The sequence below is a fragment of the Lutra lutra genome, chromosome 5, assembly GCF_902655055.1.
Source record: "Lutra lutra chromosome 5, mLutLut1.2, whole genome shotgun sequence".
Lineage (NCBI taxonomy): Eukaryota > Metazoa > Chordata > Mammalia > Carnivora > Mustelidae > Lutra > Lutra lutra.
The window spans coordinates 92,019,483-92,043,935 of record NC_062282.1 but is presented as its reverse complement, the minus strand read 5'-3'; the positions used below and the strand labels follow the sequence as shown (position 1 = coordinate 92,043,935).

The 24,453-nt window shown below is 38.0% G+C and overlaps 1 protein-coding gene across 2 annotated transcripts in view; it reads right to left on the bottom strand.

Moving 5' to 3' along the window:
* Positions 1 to 24,453, bottom strand: part of ZSWIM6 (zinc finger SWIM-type containing 6) — a 220,932-nt gene that overhangs the window by 63,598 nt on the left and 132,881 nt on the right. For both annotated transcript variants that reach the window (XM_047731664.1, XM_047731663.1), the window contains exon 2: positions 6,684 to 7,040. In XM_047731664.1, coding sequence (XP_047587620.1) covers positions 6,684 to 7,040 — 357 coding nt within the window. The remainder of the gene's footprint in view (positions 1 to 6,683; positions 7,041 to 24,453) is intronic.

The window sequence follows — 24,453 nt, the reverse complement described above, 5'->3', positions numbered from 1 at the left end:
TTTAAAACATGTTTGAAATAACATAAGCTATCCATCAGCTATTAAGAGAAAAAAGCAAAATGAAGAAAAATATTTTTAATTGTTTTTTTAAAACTATGTATGTGTGTGCACGAAGAAAGCTGTCTCAAAGAATACAAACCACACTGTCAACAGCAGTTGCTTTGAGGGATAAGAGAGCTGTTGGAAACTAAGGGAGGGAGCTGTTGGGAGAAGAAGCCAATGAGGATTTGTCTTTTTATCTTCATATAATTCTATACTACTATACATTTTTTTCAACATACTTTTTAAAATTAATTTAAATTTTCTCTAAGTTCCACACTGGTGCACTTTAGGACAGCAAATTCAATTCTCTTCTATAGAATGTATTTGCAAATTGTATTAATCACTAGTAGATCTTACCTTTGTTTCACCAACTGTCAATGCCTGAATACTGTATGACAGAAAGAATATGCTTATAATGACCAAATTATCTCCCTAGGATACTTGTAAAAACTGGTTGCTAATGCAAGCCCAATTACACTGAACATGACCATCTACAGGGAAACAAAAGGAAGAAAGATGTAACATAAGGCCTCCATCAAACAACTCCAACTGTCACTTACTGCTAGATTTGGAACATGCATGTGTACAAAAATAAATCTCCAAGTTCCCACTAAGAACAAAATGGAATGAAAAATGACAGTGTTACTTTTTGTTTAACAAATTCTGAGCACCTACAGCTTCTTAAGTACTGTCCTTAGGGAAGGTACCAAGATACACAAGTCATAATTTCAGCCCTGATGTAGTTTACAATCAACTAAAAATAAGGCACACAACGAACACAGGATTGCTAAGTGGGTCTGCTTGTTTGTTTGGAATCTCTAAGAGAGTCTGAATGGACTGATACAGAAGATGGCTGGAACACAGAGGCATTCTGAAGTTAAGTTAAGCAGGAGTAGCAGGCATGAATGGAATTTATGCTGTTGGTTTTATTAGAACCACACTCCAACAAATTGAAATGTCTGATCAAAGAACAACACAGAAGTGTACACTTGGGTAGAACTACAGGAGGTGCACATATGCAACATGATACAAGTGCCCCGTGCATCTCTGCAGAAGTATCCCCACCACAGTCATAGAATCAGAGGTGGAAGAGATCTTACATGCCTTGTATCAACTGCATCTGACACATGGATATATTCCTTTTACTTCTGTGACTGAAATGGTGTTTCTGGGCACATGACACTGAAGTCAGGGAGGAGTCTAGCTTACATTTGGGACTGGCCCAAGCTCTAGAAGTGAAAGGGTCAATGAAATGACCCCCACCCCTCTACTGTTCCAAGTCTGGACCAATGCCAGCTTGTTATTGGACATTAGACACTGGACACTGGACAAGGACAGCCCCTCAGTCTGTCCTTTGTGGGAATGTGCCCAGTACAGGCTAGCTCATTGCAGTGGGGCGGTCCTGAAACCAGAATGCCCAAGAGAAAAAGGAGAAGAAATACATGCCAAAAAGTTAGAGGAAAGTAAGATGACCACCAACTCTGATATCACTCATCCCCCAACTGGTTTCTTCTCTCTTCTATGAGTACTTCTGGTTACCTTAAACATGAAGTAAACTCAGTTATATTGTATTATTATTATTATATATGTATATCTTATTAAAATTCTCCCAATGCTGTTAGAGAACATCATGACCATTTTAAATGAGGGGAAAAAAATGAGTTTCACCCAAGGTCACTCAGGTAATACAGAGTAGAAACAATAATAGATTCTAGGCCTTCAGATTTTAAGTTCAATGTTCTGTCCTTACTTCATGATTTAGCTACCTATATAATACATCTCCTTTAATAGGAAACATAAAGGACCAGAAGAGGCAGGGTTAACTAAGAGGGTAGACTAGCACGTGGAAATCAGTAAATTTCTAGAAAAGTACTTAGCAAAGACACCAGCATCTTTTTTAAGACTGCAGAAGCTGGGAAGTTTTATTAGAATATAAAACTGAAAGCAAACAATTTTGCTGGGGGAAAAAAAAAAACAACAACGCAGAACTACAACCAGCAATCTCCTTGGAGGGCCATTAACATCAACTATCTTACAGCCACTATTTAGCCTGTAGTAGTTAGTTTTATAATCTAATCAAAATCATGTGAGGGAAATTTTATGAAAACACAAAGAAATGCAAAAAAAGTCTACTGAAAAGGACTTAACTACTACAATAACTAAGGCTATATTTCAACTATCTTCGCTGAATCTGTGACCTTGGATATCACTAACCCCTTCTCCTCAGTTTCTTTCTCTTGAAACTACTACAATTATAAATTTGTAATACCAAACTGATAAGGAAATTATTAGGAATAACGTGCCTGATATTGTCTTGAAAAAGCTTTTAATTCCTCAGGATAAAATTCTTATAAAAATAAAAATTTCAAAATACAGTAACCCTACAGTGCCAACCCCCCATGCTGTCAAAAATCCACATATAGCCTTTGCCCCAAAATCTTACTAACAGCCTACTGTTGACTAGAAGCCTTACCAATAATGTCAACAGTATCAACATGCATTTTTATATATGTATTATATACTATACCCTTACCATAAAGTAAGCCAGAGAAAAGAAAATTTTAACAGAAAATACATTTACAGTATGATACATATATTTACTGGGGGGAAAAAAAGGTGTAAGTGGACTTGTGTAGTTCAAATCCATGTTGTTCAAGGGTCAACTGTAAAAAGGAAAAGCAACCAACAGAATTTTAAGAAGTATTAGGATATAGGGGTGCCTGCGTGGCTCAGTGGGTTAAGCCTCTGCCTTCCGCTCAGGTCATGATCCGAGGGTCCTGGGATTGAGCCCCGCGTCGGGTTCTCTGATCCGCAGGGAGCCTGCCTCCACCTCTCTCTCTGCCTGCCTCTCTGCCTACTTGTGATCTCTGTCTGTCAAATAAATAAATAAAATCTAAAAAAAAAAAAAGAAGAAGTATTAGGATATATTCACAAGTAAAACAAATATCCAACTATCAATGTAGTTTGTTAACTACTTACAAATTAATGATTTTCTTCTAAAAAGGCCTTGGATAAGCTTAAGTTCTTTGGCTTTAAGATACCTTTTAAGATAACTGAATCTAAATCCTATCCTGACTCTATTTATCTAGCCAAGTAAAAGTGATGCTTCTCCTTAAAATAAAACTTACCTCTTACCAATCTTTGTGTTCAAGACATCTTTCTCCTCAAAGAAAAAACACAACCAAAAGATCATACTAAAAAGTACTGCTTTTACAGTATGGAGAATGCTTTGGGGGTGTTTGGACTCAGGTGGGATCATATGGTCAAATAACTGAAGAATATTTTTAATCCTACCCTCTAGTAAGTCATCAGTCTAAGAGTTAAAATAAGACCCTCCAAGGAGCAGACTCCCCATTTTGTTACTTAAGGTCATGACCTGCTTCCTACCTCTCTACTTTTACCACTTGTTACACTAAGATGGAAGGCAGGAAGTGGCTCATGTAATTGGCCCATTTCCAGGCTAGGAGCAAATAAATTGGTGATAAATTAAATGACCAGGAAGCTGGTGGCATAAACCATTCAAGTTCACTGCTCTTGTGAAGCTGCTCTCATACAAAAGTTATTTGAAAATCACATTAAGCCTAAAGCTAACCTGCATTCTGTCCTTGCCTTTTCCTTAGATAACTTTTTCTTCTAATTTTAGAAACTGTGAAAGAAATACAATGTCACATGAACACCTTCTCGCATCCAACTTTAGATGACATTGATTTGTCAGTCTTACTATTTCAACATGGAAGTGAATTTCTGAAGCTGTAGATAAGAAATTCTGGACGCTGCTGTTCTTCAAAATAAGGAAGACACATGCAGAACAAACAACTGATTGTTGATGTGGACCTCTGGATAAACTAAAACTCAGAGAATAATGTAACCCTAATGCAATATACAAATTCAGGGGAAAAAAAAGAAAGAAAACATATAAACGTTTGAAGATATGGTATATGCTATTCCACTTCCACTGAATAATTTAGTAAGAAGCCACAGGCTCCTTAGAAATCTCTGAGATGCTTCCTCCTCTCTCTCTGCCTGCCTCTCTGCCTACTTGTGATCTCTCTCTGTCAGATAAATAAATAAAGTCTTAAAAAAAAAAAAAAAAGAAAAAAGAAAAAAGGGGCGCCTGGGTGGCTCAGTGGGTTAAGCCGCTGCCTTCGGCTCAGGTCATGATCTCAGGGTCCTGGGATCGAGCCCCGCATCGGACTCTCTGCTCAGCAGGGAGCCTGCTTCCTCCTCTCTCTCTGCCTGCCTCTCTGCCTACTTGTGATCTCTCTCTGTCAGATAAATAAATAAAGTCTTTATAAAAAAAAAAAAAAAAAAGAAATCTCTGAGATGACTGTAAACTAGCCTGAATTTTCAAAAAGCAAAAGACTGAGGCAGGAGATAAGACAGAGCAGAATATTACTTGAAAAAGTCCTAAGTGCATGTGCTTTTGGTGGGTCAAAAGTACTTCAGTGCCACAGTTGTTTATAATACTGTTATTTAACAATGGCAGACTTTACTAACTAAAATGCTTTACACACGTTAATAAAGCTGAGCCTAAAATGGGGAGTACTAGAAAAAATATGGCTATATGGATGTTCCTCTGACATAAAAACCATTTTAAAAGTATCTTACAGCACCAAATTTGTAAAATAATGCCTGCAATAACTCTATTCAAAACAAGATCCAAAAACAGTGGAACGGACAAACAGTGATATTCTCACCACTAGAATATTCTGGAGTTGTACTGTACGATAAGGTACATCAATGTTAACAGCTAGCCACATGTGGCTATTAAGCCCTTGCATTGTGATGATGCTGTGGTTTGAGATATACTTTAAGTATAAGACAGACAGCAGACTTCAAAGACTTACTATGAAAAAAGAGTAAAATATGTCAACTTTTTGTTGAATTGTTATTTATGAATACTCAGATAAATAAAACATTAATTTACTTGTTTCTTTTTAAATAGGCTACGGGAACATTTTAAACTATACATGCGGCTCATATTATGTTTCTTTTGGGCAGTGCTGCTTTAGAACAATGAAAATGAATGAACTATAGGTACATGAAACAATTGGCATAAATCTTATAATCACAACTTGAATGAAAGCCAAGTAAAACTGAAACTAGTATTTAATGATGTCAACAACAAAACACAAACCACCACAGACATGATTACCATAAAAACCAGGCAGTGGCTGCCATGGGGAAGAGAAAGGAGCTTGTAAAAGAGAGGGGCTATATGGAACCCTATCTAGTGCTGAGAATAGTCTATTTGGGACCTGTGTGTTGGGGTTCACTTTATTAATCTACACATTCATATTTTATGTACTTTTCTATGTTTTATCTCACAATTTTAAAAGTTTTCAAGAAACAACCTTAAACTTACTTTCCTTAAACATTTATATTCACCAAAATTAATTTAGCCATAATTAATGACTTTGAAGAAACCTAAAAGAATAGAGTTAAGTGACTGGTCCTATATCTCATCAATATAACCAAAGAAATGTAAAATGTAAAGAAATGTAAAAATGATAGGCCCAAGAGCTGCTTAGTCAAGACTATGTTACATTCTTCAATGTATTTTTGAATATTTTTAAAATTATGTCTAAATGTTTTTAAAGCACAGCAACCTATAATTTAACTGTATTACTTATCCTGTGTCAACGTACCCTATGAAATAGGTGGTGGGTGTAGTTCTGACAAGTTGCACATATATTCTTGTAAGTCACCGTATTTGCAATGCACAAAATAAGCAGCTGGTAAATGTGTTTACAAATAAATGAGATAACGTTCCATGTATAAAAATTTTAAAAAACCATTTTTGAGATTTCATATACACAGTGATAGTCATCTCCTAAATTCTCTCTGAACAAGTTGTAATATTTTTCTAAGAATAATTATAATTTATTTTCCTCCTATGAGGCATCCTGTCAGAAATGTCCTGCTTTGGGAGTGCCTGGGTGGCTCAGTTAAATGTCTGACTCTTGATTTCAGCTAAGGGCAGACCTCAGGGTTATGAGATCAAGCCCCAGGTCAGGCTGTGTGCTGGGCGTGGAGTCTGCTTAAGAGTTTCTCCCTCTATCTCTGCCTGACACCACCCCCGCAACTAAAAAAAGGATGGAAGGAACAGAGGGAGGAAGTGAGGGAAGGGAGAGAAAAGAGAAAGAGTGAGAGAGGAAGGGAGAGAAAGAAATGTCCAGCTTTAGAAAATAAAATTTAAAAGAAAAGGAAAAAAAAAATTGGAGTATGTGCAAGTCAGTTTACTGATAAAAGCTGACAAAGGTGAATTAAATGACTAAGTCCGTGTTTCCTGTAACGAGTATCTAGTATCTGATGAAATTTTCCTAAATGAAAAAGTGTAAGAGACAAATTTCAATAAATGAGAAATTTTCCGAGCACAAAAGGCTTGGTATCTAGTAGAATACACAAAACACTTCAAAAGAAATATTTTAGGATGCAAAACTAAACTTAAAAATCTCAGTATGTCAACTATACTTCAGTAATAAAAACAATTTAATTTTTTTTTTAAATCTCTCTTGGCTACTTAAGAGCAATGCTGATGACCTAAAATCACATTTAATTCATTTTTATGCAGAAGAACTGAATTTATAAATGAAAAAGAATAAGAGAAGAACTCTACAGAATGAATGTCTGTAACTCACCGTGAACTTGGTTGATTTCTGAATTCTGGGAAAGAATTTCATCTGCTAATTTCTGAGCAGTTGGCAAAACTTCTGTGTGGTGCACTGTGATCAAATACTGTACAAACTTCTGTAGTTGGTCTCTATTCATTTGAAAGAGAGTCTCTGAAATGGGAAGATGCAGTTTGACCTGATCTGGCTTGCGGATGCGGTATAAAGACAGTGCCACAACATGAGCACAATAAAATATGTCCTTGTTTCCACAGCTGCAGGTCACTGAGGTAATCTTGCAACGATCAAAGCTGATGGCCACGCTGCAAACAGTTTCTGGCTCCGATTGTATTGCAGGTTCTGTCACTGTGCCACTCAAGTGGAAACCTATGTGAGAGAAAGGGAAGAGAGAGTTTAGCTGCTGCCTTCAGATGCTATAAAGGATTTCTAATTCTTTGAAATGCGTAGCACTTGACAGCTCCAAGAAAAAAAAAATGACAGTTTTTATTTTCAAGTAAAAACATTCAGGCCACTCAAACATCCTCCGCACCTCCCCTTCTCCACATCTTACAGGTAAAAAAAGAAATGGTATTCAACAGACATGCTGAAGTACTTGACATAGCCTTACAAAAACACTTATAGCAATAAGCCGCCATCACACTTACAGGAAGTTGTTAGTTCACAGCACTAATAAGCCATAATTACTCCAAAACTGTGGTTTTCTTCCTTTTCTTTTTTAAACTTTTCCAAGTAGAGTAGGCCAGCTTGGTTTTCTACTGAACAAACTCTCCCTTCCCTCCACCTTTATTCCAGGCAGACACTAGCTAGCATCCTCCAACCAAAAATGCAACTCTGGGGTGGATTTTTCACACACATTGATAAGATAAATTTGTTTATTTAATAATCCTTTATGTAACATGCATAACATATGCCCCAATACAGCAATGTCCATTAGCAATGTCTATTGGTGGAACTGCAAAGCCCACCAGATCTCATACATACCACAGTCTAAGTAACTCACAATAAGCTGATACACATGTAAGTTTGTTAAATGGGCTCACACACACCCATGCACACACACACACATGAGCATACAAAATCGCCAAGTGGAAAGGGGCTTCACAACTTAAACTTAGAACTATACACAAATCCTCCACATCCTCCCTGACCAACAAGCCATGTGGCCACTGCTTATAATGGTCCAGACATGGGACATTCACCCCACACACACAACCACCTCCCCCACCCCCAACCCTTGGATAGCCATAGGAAGAGCTCACAGACTTCTGAAAACTGCCTCCCACCACATTGCCAGCAGTCAGTCCTGGCCTGTGTGGCCAGTGGACAAAACTTCCTCCTTACGTTCCTATAAATATGTAGAAAGCTAATCCTAAATTGGGGGGGGACTTCCCCTCAGTTCCACCTCTTTCTCTGATAGCCAAATTCAGAGGTAAGGGTTAAAGGAGATCACTTGGGGAAACTTCTGGACACTGATCTACCTCAAGATTTTGGGTACCTGACAGAAACCTAAGCTCCAAAAGGAAGCCTCTGGCTCTCTTTCAGCTTTCCACTATCTATGCTACTTGACTGAAGTTCACTGAGCAGGTCACCGTCTTCATTCACAAAGAGAAAGATTTTTACCATGTGGGAAACCTGAGAGGAATGGCAGACATAGAACATGACAATGACAGCCAGATGATGCCTAAGATTCACAGGTGGGGGGGCATCTGAACCCTACTTACTATCTTCTCCACGGGATGATAACCAGGCCAGAGAGTACTCACTACTCAAAGAAATCTTTCAGAGTAATATAATTTCATCCTAATAATTCTTATATAGTAACATAGTAGAAAGAGAAACATGTGGTAATAATCTTTACCAAATTAATCAATTTAAAAAGAACAATCCCTAAAGTTACTATTAAACTTCATGACAAGAAATTTATTGTAATATGATAACTTTCGTTTTTCTTACAAAGGGATTATCTGTTTCAGAATGAGTATTCCAGTCTCCTTTGCCTCTTTCAGTCAAGAAGTTTTTTGAAAACAAGAATTAAAGAGACATAGTGATATAAAATCGTATTTTTAAAAATTTTTAATGATTTTTTCCCATGAGGAAAGTCACAGAAAAAGTAAACACACAAGAAAATTTCAAAAGTGAAAAAAAATAAGGGAAACTTACCTTGTTATATACCAGACGTACTATAAGCATACAGTAATTTAAAATCCACAGGACAGGCACAGATTAAGATGCTCCTTCCCAGCTTATTATCTTTCCTAGTCCACCAAAGTCAACATCTTTGTCTCTCCATGAAAGTAATATTGGAGAACTTCTCCAATCACAGGCAAAGTCAAGACAATTGAAGATCCAAGATCTAGACTAGTTAGTATTTAGTTTGTAAGGGGATAACTTAACAGGGCTTCAAAACAGGCTGATTTAACTACCAAAGAAGAGCCCCTTAAGAAAAGTGATGAATCCTTCACATAGTTTTACAGAAAACTGTTTCAGATGCATAAGTTAGAAAGAAGTAAAGTATATTGAATGCTGCTATCATGAAATGATGCCAAAGGTAAAACTCATTATTCAGCTTCATTACAACAAATATTTACTAATCTCATACAGTCTTTTAAAAAGTAAATTATAGAATATTGTGATTGCCAAAACAATTTAATTCAAGGGGATATATGCGAGCACACAAACATATACACGTCTTACAGAGTAACACTTAATCTGATATCATCAAAGATTAAGATTTTTTTTAAAGATTTTACTTATTTATTTGACAGAGAGAGATCACAAGTAGGCAGAGAGGCAGGCAGAGAGAAAGGGGAAAGTAGGCTCCCCACTGAGCAGAGAGCCCTATGTGGCTGGATCCCAGGACCCTGAGATCATAACCTGAGCCAAAGGCAGAGGCTTAGCCCACTGAGCCACCCAGGCGCCCCAAAGATTAAGATATTTCATGAATGTTCATTTTCTAATCAATTCTAGACATCTTTCAAGTACCCAAACTCCTTTAAAAATTCCAACCATTTTTCTTAGAAAGATTTCCTAATGTCTTAAGTTCTACCTTGCCACCCGAATCAGCTGACCATCTGGTATTACCAAGTGATGGGGGCAACACTACCTATAACAGGCATCTGCAGGAGACAGTATTTTTTAAGTGGGCTTTTTGTTACTTTTTTCCACTATCAGCCATCACAAGATCTCCTCTCCCATACAGTTAGTCTTTTTCATAGAAAATTCTTTGCCCTCAGGCCAGCTGTGCCTCTAATTTGACTAGTTTTATGGCAGCTATTCAATACTCTGGGGTTATTTGTATGGGGGTTGCCCCATTTTACCTTTAGGTTAGGATGGGTGATGTTGCTAGAGGTGATTGACTTCACTTTAAATAAAGGAAAATTACATACACACACATAAGTAAGTGCTGGTATGTTATTTTATAAGACTATGCAATACTAAGTCAGTATGCAGGAACTTCCTCAGGCCTCCTTTTAGGATTGTGTGGTCCTCATGATTTGAGAAATCTTTGAAATCCCAACTCACTCTCAGCTGGTCCTAAATCATGCCAGAGCACCCACAGAAGAAACAAGAATACTCCTCCCTCAACAATGCCTAGACAGCTACATAAGCCATCCTTCCTCCAGCCCTTACTCCCTACCCACAGCTGGTCTTGTCTCTTGGGTTTCTGAAACAAAATAATGCTCCTAAAAATGGATTTTGCCTTTCTGGAGTTCAGATAAACTTTGATGACCCACTGTTGTAGATTCACAAATACAAAAATCTCTTTCTGGTATAGTTAACTGTTCTGTATGACAGAACTGAGGACAAAGAAAGGGGCAATTCTGCACTTCGTAGTAAAACATGGGCAATTAATTTTCGAAGAACCAAAACTAAAAAAAAAATTACATAAACCTTTTCTTATGTAAAACCTTTTCTTATGTAAAAATATGTAAAAATTACATAAACCTTTTCTTATGTTTCTTATCTTAAACGTATTTACTTGGCTTTCCAAAATACAATCTGTCAAAGACAGTTAATCCCATAAGAGCAAACCTCACAGGGCAAATTGTCTCATCACCATCAGGTTTTATCAGTGAGCCCCAAAAAAACATTTGTATCCACATTCTCAATCTCCAGACCAAAGAAAAGCAAAGCAAAAACCAAGGCACGGCACTGTAAAAGCTTTGGTAATAATAGAGGCATTTTGATTCCCGTCAAGCTCTCTCATTTAAATGCTGTGTGCTCTGGACATGTTATTTAACCTCTCTGAGTCTTCCTCTATTCGTTTGCAAAATGTGGCTAGAAACACCTCCTCAGGTTGTTTTGAGGATTTAAATGAAATAACATATGTAAAGCACCTGGCACATAGTAAAAGTGCTCGTTAAATTTTATTTCTCTTTCCTTCCCTTCCCAGCTGGAGAACAGGGGAGGGGTGTAGGACACATTCCCTTCATGTACAACACTTTTTTAAAAATCTTTGCTACTGGAATCTTGGAGGGGGGCTGGAGGTCTCACTTGAGAAATGGCTTGTGACATAAGCGTGGCCACTGAAAATGTCTGAGGCAAGTGAGTTGGAGGACACTAGAGGGATCACTGCTGTTTGACAACAAAACCAAACATCTTCAGAGTCAGTTACACCTTTGTTTAATTCATCTTTCTTTCCCCATTTTTCTATTAAGTTCCACCAACACACAGTTAATTTTGTGCATGAGTATTACTTTATACACAGAGAAACCAGAAAACAAGAGGGGAGAGATTTATTTTGTTTTAGTACCCATACACATTTCTTCAATGTTATAAATGCAGCGATTCTCAAAATGTGGTCAGGATATACCCACAGGATCCCCAAAACTCTTTCATGGGTTCTTAAAGATCATTTTTTCCCCATAATTCTACCTAGACATCACTGACCTTTTAAACTCTCCTTCCCAAGCGTACATTTAATTTTCCAGAGGCTACAGGATGTGTGATATCACAACAGAATGAACACTGAGACAGGAAAATCCAGCTCTTTCCACAAAGACAGACATTATGAAGATTTTCAAAAATGTAATACAAAGACACCTCTTCCACTAAAATATCTTTTGTTTGGGGACTACAGTTATTTTGTTCATAAAGGTATGTTCTTTATTATTAAAGGTATATTAACAACTTTATTACTGTTATTTGGTGAATAGTTTTTTTTTTTTCCTCGGCTTTAATTTCAAACAGTAATAGGCATAATCCTCATAAGCAAAGGAGATGTGGGATCCTCAGTCATTAAAAATGAATCAGAAAGGGGCTGCCTGGGTGGCTCAGTGGGTTGAAGCCTCTGCCTTAGGCTCAGGTCATGATCTCAGGGTCCTGGGATGGAGCCCCGCATCCGGCTCTCTGCTCACCAGGGAGCCTGCTTCCCCCCCTTCTCTTTGCCTGCCTCTCTACCTACTTGTGATCTTTCTCTCTGTCAAATAAATAAATAAGATCTTAAAAAAAAAAAAGAATCAAAAAGACCAAAAACTGCAATTATAATGTGCTGCTAAGAAATGGAAAAAAATAAATACTCTTCATCAAATCATTTTTCAATGGCATTACTTGTACCTGGTCAGTAGTGAGTTAGACTCAGCAGAGAAACACTTAAGGGGCAAATTTCCCATGAACACATATTCATATCATCTACATTAATCTCACATTAACAAGGATTAATTAAAGTTTCTAGAAAGCAAATATTTACTCCATCACTGATATTCTAAAATGAACTTTCCCTGAAAACTGATCTTTCAGGAAACTGAACTTTCCCTGAAATCCTATCTAAAGTTGGATTTCCGCAGCATTTTTTTTTTTATTTTTTTTAAAGGTTTTATTTATTTATTTGACAGAGAGAGATCACAAGTAGATGGAGAGGCAGGCAGAGAGAGAGAGGGGGAAGCAGGCTCCCTGCTGAGCAGAGAGCCCGATGCGGGGCTTGATCCCAGGACCCTGAGATCATGACCTGAGCTGAAGGCAGCGGCTTAACCCACTGAGCCACCCAGGCGCCCTCCGCAGCATTTTAAAGGGGACTAGGAGACGTGTGACACCAGACTGGAAAGACAACTGCTTTAAAATACACAAAGAATTTCTAAAGTTTGGCTGTTTTGTGTGTGTATGTGTGTGTATATACATACAAACATACATACATTCAGTTAACCGAAAAATGGCTACAAATTGCAAAGCATTAGAAAATTTCTAAGCAAAAAAATAAACTGGCAGACATGAAATAAACACACACTAAAAACTACTTCTTTCAGGGTACTTTCTTTTCAGAAAAATACGCACCCTGTGCATGAGGCACTCAAGTAACATATTCTTTGTTGAAAAAGGATTTAACAGAAGCACTGGTGTAGTACTTCAACAAATACATCTTTCACCCTTTTCCTAAATAAAAAGAACCCCTGGGGAAATTAAAAGGCAGAAACCAAAGCAATGTAATGTTATGGCTGAAAGGGTGGTAAGGGTTATGAGAGGTTTTTCAGTATTTTTTTTTTTTTAAAGCTAAGTCTAAAAATGCAAAAGTGTTAACATTTAACACTCGCATAACAAAGTATTCATTGGTTGACTAAAAACCCATTATATTGGCTAAATGCAGAGTACCTAATAGCTAATTATGTGTCCCCTTGGTAAAACAGATGAGTTAATCATTGCCTCCAAACACCTAACTTTCACCTTTCCTAAGTCTGATAAATACCGCACACAATCCAACAACATGCCATGCTGCAATTATCAATTTAAAAACTAAAAATCTAATTCAAATCAAGCACAATTTCCTGATCTATGACACAGATGTGATGGAGAGCCCAAGATGGCAGCACTAAATAACTCAAAAACTGACTTGTCTAAAGTATGATATTCCTTCTACAACTACATAATTTTCTCAAAGGGAAATCCTAAATTAGAGAGACTGCATCCTCTAAGCTGGTTAATTAAATTCTCTAGCCCTCATTTCTAATACTAAGCTTAAACAGCTTATAGAAAGACATTAGGAGATTTTGCCGGCAATCACTAATGAAGCAGTTTCCGTCTTCCACAAAAATTATTTTTTAAAGGAAAAGCTTTTTTTTTTAAGTTCACCTTAAAAATGTCTATCTGGGGGACGCCTGGGTGGCTCAGTTGGTTAAGCAGCTGCCTTCGGCTCAGGTCATGATCCCAGCGTCCTGGGATTGAGTCCCACATCAGGCTCCTTGCTTGGCGGGGAGCCTGCTTCTCCCTCTGCCTCTGCCTGCCATTCTGTCCGCCTGTGCTCGCTCTCTCTCCCTCTCTCTCTGACAAATAAATTAAAAAAAAAAATCTTAAAAAAAAAAAAATGTCTATCTGGGACGGAATCACTCCTACACCTCATTAATATTTGAGAGAAAGACAATGGCAAATTAATGCAAAGACCAGACTGTAACCCACAGCACACCATATAAACAACATAAAAATTTACGGAGCGTGCACTGGATGGGTCCAACCAAAAGCTCCCAGCGGCATTCTGTTCAGCATCGCTTTTATTTTCTAGTTAATGTATATCCTTGCACCATTTCATATAAGGATCCATATGATCACAATAACCATGTTCTTAGATATGAATGGCAATAGTTATTTAAAATTATTTCTAAAGAAAAGACACTTACCCATTAATTTAGCTACTTGCAATAAGCACCTAGGAGGAGCTGAGTTTAAAGAGAATGCACCGGATTAAAAAACAAAAAAAACAAAAAACCAACACATCATTCCTTGTCATGCCAAATCTTGAAGGGCACAACTAATTTTCCAGAATGCATTTCTGTATTTTAACATGCATATTTTAGGGAAACAAACACTGTCTAGCCTCCGAATGGGAGGGATGGGAAGGGGTATAAACAAATTAGGCAGAATTTGACTTATCTGCACAACTGTAAAATTGCACGATACTTAGGAATTTTCATTATTTGTCCTATCTTCTAAATTCTACTTTCTTGGGTCCCAACCTTTTCTAATACAAGCAAAGTAGTTCTAGCCTTCCACCCTTCTTAAAGGCCAGATCAGACCAGCTCCCTTGCTCCATCTGCATAGCCCCCAACTGAACTCACAGTTCAGTGATTCCTCCTCTTCCCCTCCCCTACATGGTCTCTCACCTGGGTCTTCAACTTCAGAAGTACAAATTAAGTTTATTAGAGCCCTTTGGTGTCCAAATACCAACTCTTAGCACCTCTACACACCTTTGTCTTACTTCCCAGGGTCCAGGCCTAGATCAAGGAACAGAACATCCTTTTTACCTGTCTACTTCCTGTCGTTGCTTACAGCCAAACAACCTTTAGAAATGCTTGGTTGTTTGCTTTAGGAGAGGAAGGTAAAGGGGAAACTCTAGAGACTAATTCTGTTTACCAGAGCCAAGAGCTAAGGAGAAAAAGTGTACTCAGAACAAGAAGGGGAGAATGCAAGCTTCGGTGGTCAAAATTCTCCACCTACACCCTGAAGCCTGGGCCCGAGCCCTCAATCCCAGCATGAGCCCCCACATCTTGGCCCTAACCCAATTCCTAATGCCCAAGGCCCAGTCTAGGACACACTTAGCTCTCGCAACCATCCTGCAAAGTAGGCTATGATCATACTCCCCTTTTTACAAGCTGAGGTTGTCTCTGAGAGGTAGCAGTAAAAGACACTCTGAATTAATGAGGAGGGCTCTGAAAAACTGTTAGGAACATGGGTTTCTATAATCTAAGTGATAAATATGCACACGTAAAAACTCTCCACACCAACACATAAATGATCTAAAGGGATGAAAGGAGACAAACTAACAGATCCAGACAGTAAGTGGGTTAAGGTTCAAGACCCTTGAGGCACAGGGCACTGTCTTTTATCTCTGTAGCCCAAAGATCCACAACTCCCAGACAAGCCTGGCCCTTCATAACTGTGTCAGTGAAGGAAGTGATGGGGCTCTTCAAGCCCTGCTTGCCCTGCCCTGCAAAAGTCACAAATAACTAAAAGCTTTGGCCCCAAGCCCAGGATACTTTAAACTTAACTAACAGTTATCTCCAATTTAGAGTCCACTCCCCCTCTTACACTGCGTTACACTAGCAACAGAGGTCTGTGACATCATCTAAGACAGCAGGATCTATGGCATTTCCATCACAGAGGACTACCCTGAAGCAAACTTAAGAAGCATTTGTTAGATGAAAGAATGCACAAATCCTCTTAGGCTCTTGGTATGTGGGACATATAGAATGGGGCTTCTCGAATTGGAATGTGCATCAGAATCACCTGGAGAACTTGTTATCCTAGAGATTGCTGGGCCCCATTTTATGATCCTAAGTGATGCTGCTGCTGCTTCTGGCCTCGGGAACCAATGATGGAGATGATTAGAATTATAGCCTAAACAAGTCTCTTCTAGTCAAAATACACTTACGTGAACAAAGTAAATAGAACAGGAAAGAATATATACCTCGTGATTATAAAGAATGTAGACCATTTCTAGCTTATTATGTAACCTATATGCTCCCCAGTCCACAAAGTCAGGTATGGGATATTAAACTGGTCTCAGCATTAAGAAAGAAAAATTTTTTTTTAAAATTCCAGTGTAGGGGCGCCTGGGTGGCTCAGTGGGTTAAAGCCTCTGCCTTCGGCTCAGGTCATGATCCCAGGGTCCTGGGATCTAGCCCCGTGTCGGGCTCTCTGCTCAGCAGGGAGCCTGCTTCCTCCTCTCTCTCTGCCTCCCTCTCTGCCTACTTGTGATCTCTGTCTGTCAAATAAATAAATAAAATCTTTTAAAAATAAATAAATAAATAAATTTAAAAAAATAAAAATTCCAGTGTAACAAAAAAATGTACTACTATCCTAATTATTAATACTTATAACTATACCATCCTACTTTAAGAAAAGCCTTCATTCAAAATCTAAATTAAAACTTAAAAATTAAAGAGTATTTACTTTTACAAAGAGATCATTTCACAATGTCCCATGGATTCCTCATAACTGATGATTCTTTGTGTATTCAAAACAACCAATTAATGAAAAAAATAATGGCAACTAGTTTAGTAAAATATTTTTTGCCTGTATGAAAAAGTCAGAGGCAACAGAACATACAGGATAACACAAGGTGAGGTAGTACTTCATAATTTCCTTCCAATTCAACACATCTGCATTAAATAACCTCAGACAAGTCACTTAGCCTTGATTTTTTTCCATCTGTTAAAAGGGATTAATAATACCTATCTTCCAGGACTGCTGTAAGGAGTAGAACTGACAATATATGTTAACCACCACAAGGATTCCTTGTATGGAATGCCTGCTTTCATCATGATTGTAACGGAAATATAATGCTCTTGGAAGCTTGGCACAGTCAACGTGTACCAAAACCCTAGCCTTTGGCGAGAGCCTGTAAGCTGTTGTAAATGCCAAGCTCCCAGGAGCATGCTAGCATTTCCATTACAATAATGGACAAAGGTTGTTGTTATTGTAGTAATTCTACTCTAATATATTCATATTTCCAAATTAATGGAACTATCATTTTTAAAAATCTGTCCACGTTTTACATAACACATTCTTAAAATGTGATTTGATTCCAAACAGGAGGAAAGAAGGAAAATTAGAAGACAAGTTTGTCTCAAAATAACTTCTAGTTTCATTAAGCAATTTTTCACTCCTACCTTTAAAGATCTCTCTTCCAAAATGTATAACACCTTTTTTATCCCTAATGTTTACCTTCCGTGTCAATGTACTTAAAATTAGTTTCACAGCTCAAGTCCATCTTGTCACTGAGCTGGAAACTAATTTAAAGTTGGATGCAACCATAAGGAAACTTGCAGTTCTTATTGTGGAAGAAAAAGTGACCACAGCTTTTCATTCCCAGTTAATTTATGGCCTGATAAGCAGAGCGAAGTTAGGTCTCTTCAAAGAATCCCAAGGAACACTAGGCTTGCCAGGGCTGTAAGTACTGTTATTTCCCTGTATATGGAGATCCAGCTGAGAAGAAAATCTTCGCTGTTCTATGTGTATGCCTTTAAGAACAGGGAGTAGATGGCGTTATACCTTGGCTAAGTGGTACATTTTTTTCCCTTTAGTACATAGTAATAAAAGAGAAGCAAAGAGACCAGTCACCTGTTCAGAATGAGACCAGTCACCTGTTCAGAATGCAGATGAAATTTACTAAGATATTTCCTACTCATATCTTGGCTCGGTGTGATTACAGATTTTTTTTTTCCCTTGTTTTGGTTGGTATGGGGGAAGTGCTCTTCCTAAAGTTTCTACAGTGAATATAAATTACTTAAGAGATACAAAAGTGCTTTTAGTAAAATCAAAAAGGTGCTCAGTCTTCTTGAGGAAAAATATCTGCCATATAAATTATGTCCAACACATGTTCTGGAAGCCTGGTAATGACCACACACCAAGTATAAACACTGATAGTCATCATCAATGAGGCTTTGCCCTACTGTCTGGCCCAGCCTATTTTACCAACAGGACACTCCAAAGTTCTCTTTAAGCCACAGATGCCCAGTCCTCTGGTGCGATTCAGCCACTTTCCAGAGAAGAAGATGGATTACAGCACTCAAGGTAAACAAGGCAGAGCGAGACTGGGCTCCTGGTTCCAATCTCAGCCATTATCTAATGTCTGCCCCATGGGCAAGTTGCTTCATATCTTATTTCTTGTTATTTTTTTTTCTATTGCATTATATAAGGAAAATAGATTATATTAGATGATTTCTAGAAAATTAGGAAGGTAGACAGCAGTAATGGAGAGTATTCATTACAAGACAAAGGGTGGTCATCGTCACACTCACTCACACAAGACCTTTGACTTGCCCTGGCTGCCACAGAGTTGAAGCAAGGGTCTTCTCAAAGCACATCGAAGTTATGGCCCAGGGAAGGAGAGAAAAAAAGGATAAATACTGTTATTGCTGTAGTTATGTATAACATGTAACACACTGGCATGTGGGGAAAATTTTAAAAAACACTGAAATTCAATATAAAAGTAAACACTTAATTTTTACCTACGTAAGTTTTAACCATCTTCCTACAATGGATATTCTTTTTTAAGATTTTACTTAAGACAGAGAGGCACAGAGAGAGAGAGCATAAGCAGCAGGGAGGGGCAGAGGGAGAAGCCGACTCCCTGATGAGCCAGGAACCCGACTCCCTGATGAGCCAGGAACCCGACATGGGGCTCGATCAGAGATGCGGACATCATGACCTGAGCTGAAGGCAGACACTTACCCAAATGAGCCACATAGGCACCCCTACAACTGATATTCTTAATGCATGATAGCTTTTTGTGTTCTATATCTAGGAACCAAATTTAATCTAAAAAATTCTATGAGGTTAAGTTCATACAAAATCTGTAAGATATAGAAAAATAAACATGAAAGTCCATTAAAAATGATACGAAATTAATGCATCAAATCATCTTGTCTGCCTTCACCACCTAAACGGCAGTATCCTTTCCCTTCCCATCCATTAATTATGAACATGAGTGGCTATACAATTCAACAATCACTTCCCTAATCCCCTCACTTGGTAACAGGTAAATGTACAAGGCTCCAGAGAAGTATCCATGAATAACACATGGGCTCCAGTTCTGAGAATTCACTGGATTATTAAGCCATTGATACCTAAGAAGTCAGAACAAAGCTGTATTGAGAAATAAGCAAGAAAAAAAACAGAGTACAGACCCCCATTTCCCAAACTGAGTTCTATATACATCAACAGGTATTCCTCAAAAGGGAAGAGGGGAGGGTGGTGTTCCATAATGTCACACAAGTTTGGATTAAGTTGCATCCAGCATCATCCTTCTGGAGACTGAGAATGTACCTCAGAATGGTAACAGCTCTGAGAACTTACATAATAAGTGGAGTCCTACTGAACTTTATTTACTAGAACTTTACTTTTTTAAAAAAGATTTATGTATTTTAGAGAGAGCGAAAGGGAGACAGAGTGTGTGTGAGCACAGCAGGGAGAGGGAGAGGGAGCATACAGCAGACTGCACTGAGCACAGAGCCCAACTCGGGGCTCAATGTCACAACCCTAAGATTACAACCTGAGCAGAAACCAAGACTATGCACCACCCAGGCACCACTATTTACTAGAACTTTATATATATATAAGATTTTTAAGATTTATTTATTTTGACAGAGATCACAAGTAGGCAGAGAGGCAGGCAGAGAGAGGGGAAAGCAGGCTCCCTGCAGAGCAGAGAACCCAATGCGGAGCTCGATCCCAGGACCCCAAGATCATGACCTGAGCCGAAGGCAGAGGCTTTAACCCACTGAGCCACCCAGGCGCCCTATTTACTAGAACTTTAAAGAAGAATGGTAGTATCAGGTCTAGAACAGCTATAGGAAAAGAAAGGGAAAAAAGGAAAAAAAGAAGAGAAAACACATATTTCAAGGAGAGCAGTAGGATTGCTCAAGTAAAGGCTCAACTGAGAGTTTAGAATCGTATATCAACATGAGCCAATTGACAGGCTTTTTGTCACTTTTTTGTCACTTTTGTCACTTTTTGTCACTTTTCTCCAAGAGTTTAAACCAACTCAGATGTGAGTGGCTTCAAGGCTGGAAATGTCTCATCAACAATACTTCCTTCTACCATTAATGTACTAATTATTTATTGGGAAAAGTAAGCCTCTTCGTGTTAAGGCAATACAAAAGAAAGCACACCAACTTTGTTATCTGTACCACAATTTGAGATTTAAAAGTTCATCTGGCATTCTCCCAACTAGAAGTATCTATTAATATTCAATGAACCAGAATAGCAGATACTCTCAACCCATAATGGTCAAGGAAAGTGTTTACAATATTTTACCTCCAAATCCTAGAAACATGAGTGGCAAAGCTCACATATCTATTTGAGAGAAGACCCGAGAGAGTCTAATATGCAAATCCTGCACTAGAGTCTATCCCATAATACAAAGGAGCAGTATATGGTGTCCAATGAAGGAGGGACTGTTAAGATTTGATGGCATGCCTAAGTACGTAGAACAGCACCTGGCATATATCATATGATCAGTATTTGAGTGGCGAATAAATAATGAAAATATAAAAATTTTATTTAGTAGAAAGGTTAAATCAAATCTGAATACTGTATACGGAATTGTTCTGGTATGAAAAGCTGCAAGAGAGCAAAGTCTGAAAATATATGATCTATGTGCGTTATCATACAGGAAGGGTATGTGAAGGAGTAGTTAGTGAGAATTAAATTCTAACTATAGATAATTAACCTATTTAAGTGTGACTTTTTCAAAATCTCACAAAAGTGACACTAATAAGAAATATACAGTATTTTAAGTAACAACTTGGTTGTATTTATTTCTTCTGAAAACAAAGTGTTTATAATACATATAAACAGATTCCCTTTTTTTTTTTTAATAAAGATTTTATTTTTATTTAATTGACAGACAGAGGTCACAAGTAGGCAGAGAGGCAGGCAGAGAGAGAGGAGGAAGCAGGCTCCCTGCTGAGCAGAGAGCCCGACGCGGGGCTCGATCCCAGGACCCTGGGATCATGACCTGAGCTGAAGGCAGAGGCTTTAACCCACTGAGCCACCCAGGCGCCCCAAGACAGATTCCCTTTTAGACGAGGAAAGTATTTCTGTTGGGAAGTAGTATTCGTTAACATTATAGAAAGAATCAGAAAAATACAGGTATTGGCCCAGAGTTCCAACCACAATTTTCCTCTCAACATCAAATAACTGTTAAATAAAATGGTTTATGAATAATATGATCTAGGGGCACCTGGATGGTTCAGTGGGTTAAGCCTCTGCCTTCAACTCAGGTCATGATCTCGGGGTCCTGGGATTGAGCCCCACATCGGACTCTGCTCAGTGGGGAGTCTGTTTCCTAATCTGTCTCTGCCTGCCTCTGCCTACTTGTGATCTCTGCCTGTCAAATAAATAAATAAAATCTTAAAAAAAAAAAAAAACAAACTTATGAATAATACGATCTTGTGTTACCAAACGTTAGGATTTTTTTTAAAAATTAATAATTTAAAATAGAAAACAGAACTCCTGGGCCAAATTTTTGAATACCATTCATTTTAAACAAGAAATGTAAACCCAAATGTCTTCAAATATTTAAGAGTGCTAATTAAGTACCAATTATGTATATAGTGGACTAATGTGTTTTTCAGAATCAAAATAATGTGCCTAAGGATTGTGAGTATAATGGAATAAGAAGTGATCTGGGAAAGAGACTTGAGTTTTAATCCCAGCTCTGCCACTAATTAGCTATTTGACCTTCAGTCACTGGCCTCATTTTCATATCTGCAAAAAGAGGCTAAAGGACTAAAGCAGTGGTCCCTTACTTTGCGGGGGGGGGGGGTGGGGGTGGGGGGGGATCCTTTCAGTACCTAAAAAAGAGCAAGAGACAAATATGCACGAAATTATGCTGAGTGTTTCAGAGTTCAAAATCTATTCTCTTATTTATTTAAAGGGCATCCTAGCAGATCTCCTATAAACCCTCAAATTCTAAACTTTACATATATATACATATATATATATATATGTATGTATGTATATACACACACACACTCTCTCTCTCTCTCTCACGTTGAAAATATGTATACTCACATTCAAAACAGCTAATGAAAATCCAGACTTTCACCTCAAAATTATTTTTTTCTTTGGTTTACAGTGGACTTACAGGGACTTGGTTTTTTGTGTTTTTGTTGTTGTTTTTTTTTTTTTTTAAAGAATTTAATTGTGGGTGCCTGGGTGGCTCAGTGGGTTAAGCCTCTGCCTTCAGTTCAGGTCATGATCTCAGGGTCCTCGGATCGAGTCCCGCAGAGTCCCGCATCCAGAGTCCCGCATCCAGAGTCCCGCATCCAGAGTCCCGCATCCAGAGTCCCGCATCCAGAGTCCCGCATCCAGAGTCCCGCATCCAGAGTCCCGCATCCAGAGTCCCGCATCCAGAGTCCCGCATCCAGAGTCCCGCATCCAGAGTCCCGCATCCAGAGTCCCGCATCCGGCTCTCTGCTCAGCAGGGGGCCTGCTTCCTCCCCCCTCTCTCTCTGCCTGCCTCTCTGCCTACTTGTGATCTCTCTCTGTCAAATAAATAAAAATCTTTTTTAAAAAAAGAATTTAATTGTATTTACTATGTATATTTGGTTCATTTTTAAGACGTTTGGAAGCAACTGGAATACAAGTATCCACTTACTTGGAGATAACCAAACTTACTCAGGCTCAAGAGGCTCTATTACCCATTCATAAAAATAGGGGACTTCAAATTTACATACAGCTCACATAATACTGGGCATCAAATGACAAAACAAGAATAATTCTAGAAGAGGTTTTTAATGGGAATTAAAGGAGAAAAATAATGACCAAAAAAGGGACATCATATATATGATCCAATGACTGATGACAACTCTATTACATCATAAATACACATATTAAATGCAGACAAAAGTATAATACTTCAACAACATAAGAGACCACTCCAAAGGTACGTGGTCTAGTCTTTCATCAATCAGAATTAATATGTTTATAAAAGCTACTTTAATCAATCAGAATTAATAGGTTTATAAATGCTACCTAAAATACAAATATATTGGGGGCGCCTGGGTGGCTCAGTGGGTTAAGCCGCTGCCTTCGGCTCAGGTCATGATCTCAGGGTCCTGGGATCCAGTCCCGCATCGGGCTCTCTGCTCAGCAGGGAGCCTGCTTCCCTCTCTCTCTCTCTCTGCCTGCCTCTCTGTCTACTTGTGATCTGTCTGTCAAATAAATAAATAAAATCTTTAAAAAAATACAAATATATTTGATATACTGTGAAATGAAATGCCACAGTATAAAACAAAAACAAAAAACCTGAGGAATGAATGAACTACACAGCCCTTTTCAAATTCTGGAATTTTGAGGCAAAGGCAAATGGCCATTCATTTGTAAATCAAATACATTAGCTTAACAAATATTTCATCATAATTCAAACTAACTTCCCGGAAGAGTATGAAGCCTGCTATTTAAGGTTGACATAAATTTGCCTTTTTCACATAAAAAGGTAGTGGGAAATTGTAAAACAGAAACCTATTTCCCTGCTTCAGAAACCTACAAATGTTAGGACTATAAGATAGAGGTATAAAGACATGATAAATGATAGCTGCATTAGTATCTTTTACTAATCTACCTGGTCCTTCTCTTTTACTTCTCTCCCTCTCTTAACACTTGTTCTTTCAAATTCTTTCCACACTTTCAACCTCTGCTAAACACATTTGTACCTTCCCTCATTGCCTTATCCTTTACTCCATTTGGAAGAGTCTAAAAAGAGAATCTCTTCTGGGTCAGCTATATTCCCCAGCAACCCCAAACTCCACCCGGACCACTTATAAACAAACTGGGGATATCTGGAGTTACTCTGAGCCAAGAAATCCTTTCTTCCTCTGGAGACAGTGCTGCAAGTCTACTAGGTGTACAAGTCTAAGCTGACCTTTTTTTTTTTTTTTTTTTTAAACATATCAAAATTCAGCATTTTGTTAAACAAGAAAATGAAAAATCTAGGCAGGCCAGAGAAATATTAGCCTTAAATTATTTTCTAAAACACTAAAGAATCCCACTTTAGTCTCTTTGATGATTCTCCCTCAAAGAAATTTTGGGGTTTTTCCTAAATAAATATACAAAAATCGTATTTACACATTCTTTCTGAGAATGCCTCTGATACATTAAATCTTCCTAGGAAACTGAATTCTCCTGATATAAAAATGACAGCCATACTTAATGATATAATGTATGTTTAAGGGAGAAAACCAGAAATGAAAAATTGATATCTTAAAAGACTAAACTATGGCATAATCAGATTAAATGAGTATCCAATTTTCATGCTCATGGCCCCACTAAAACAGTAGTTTTGTAT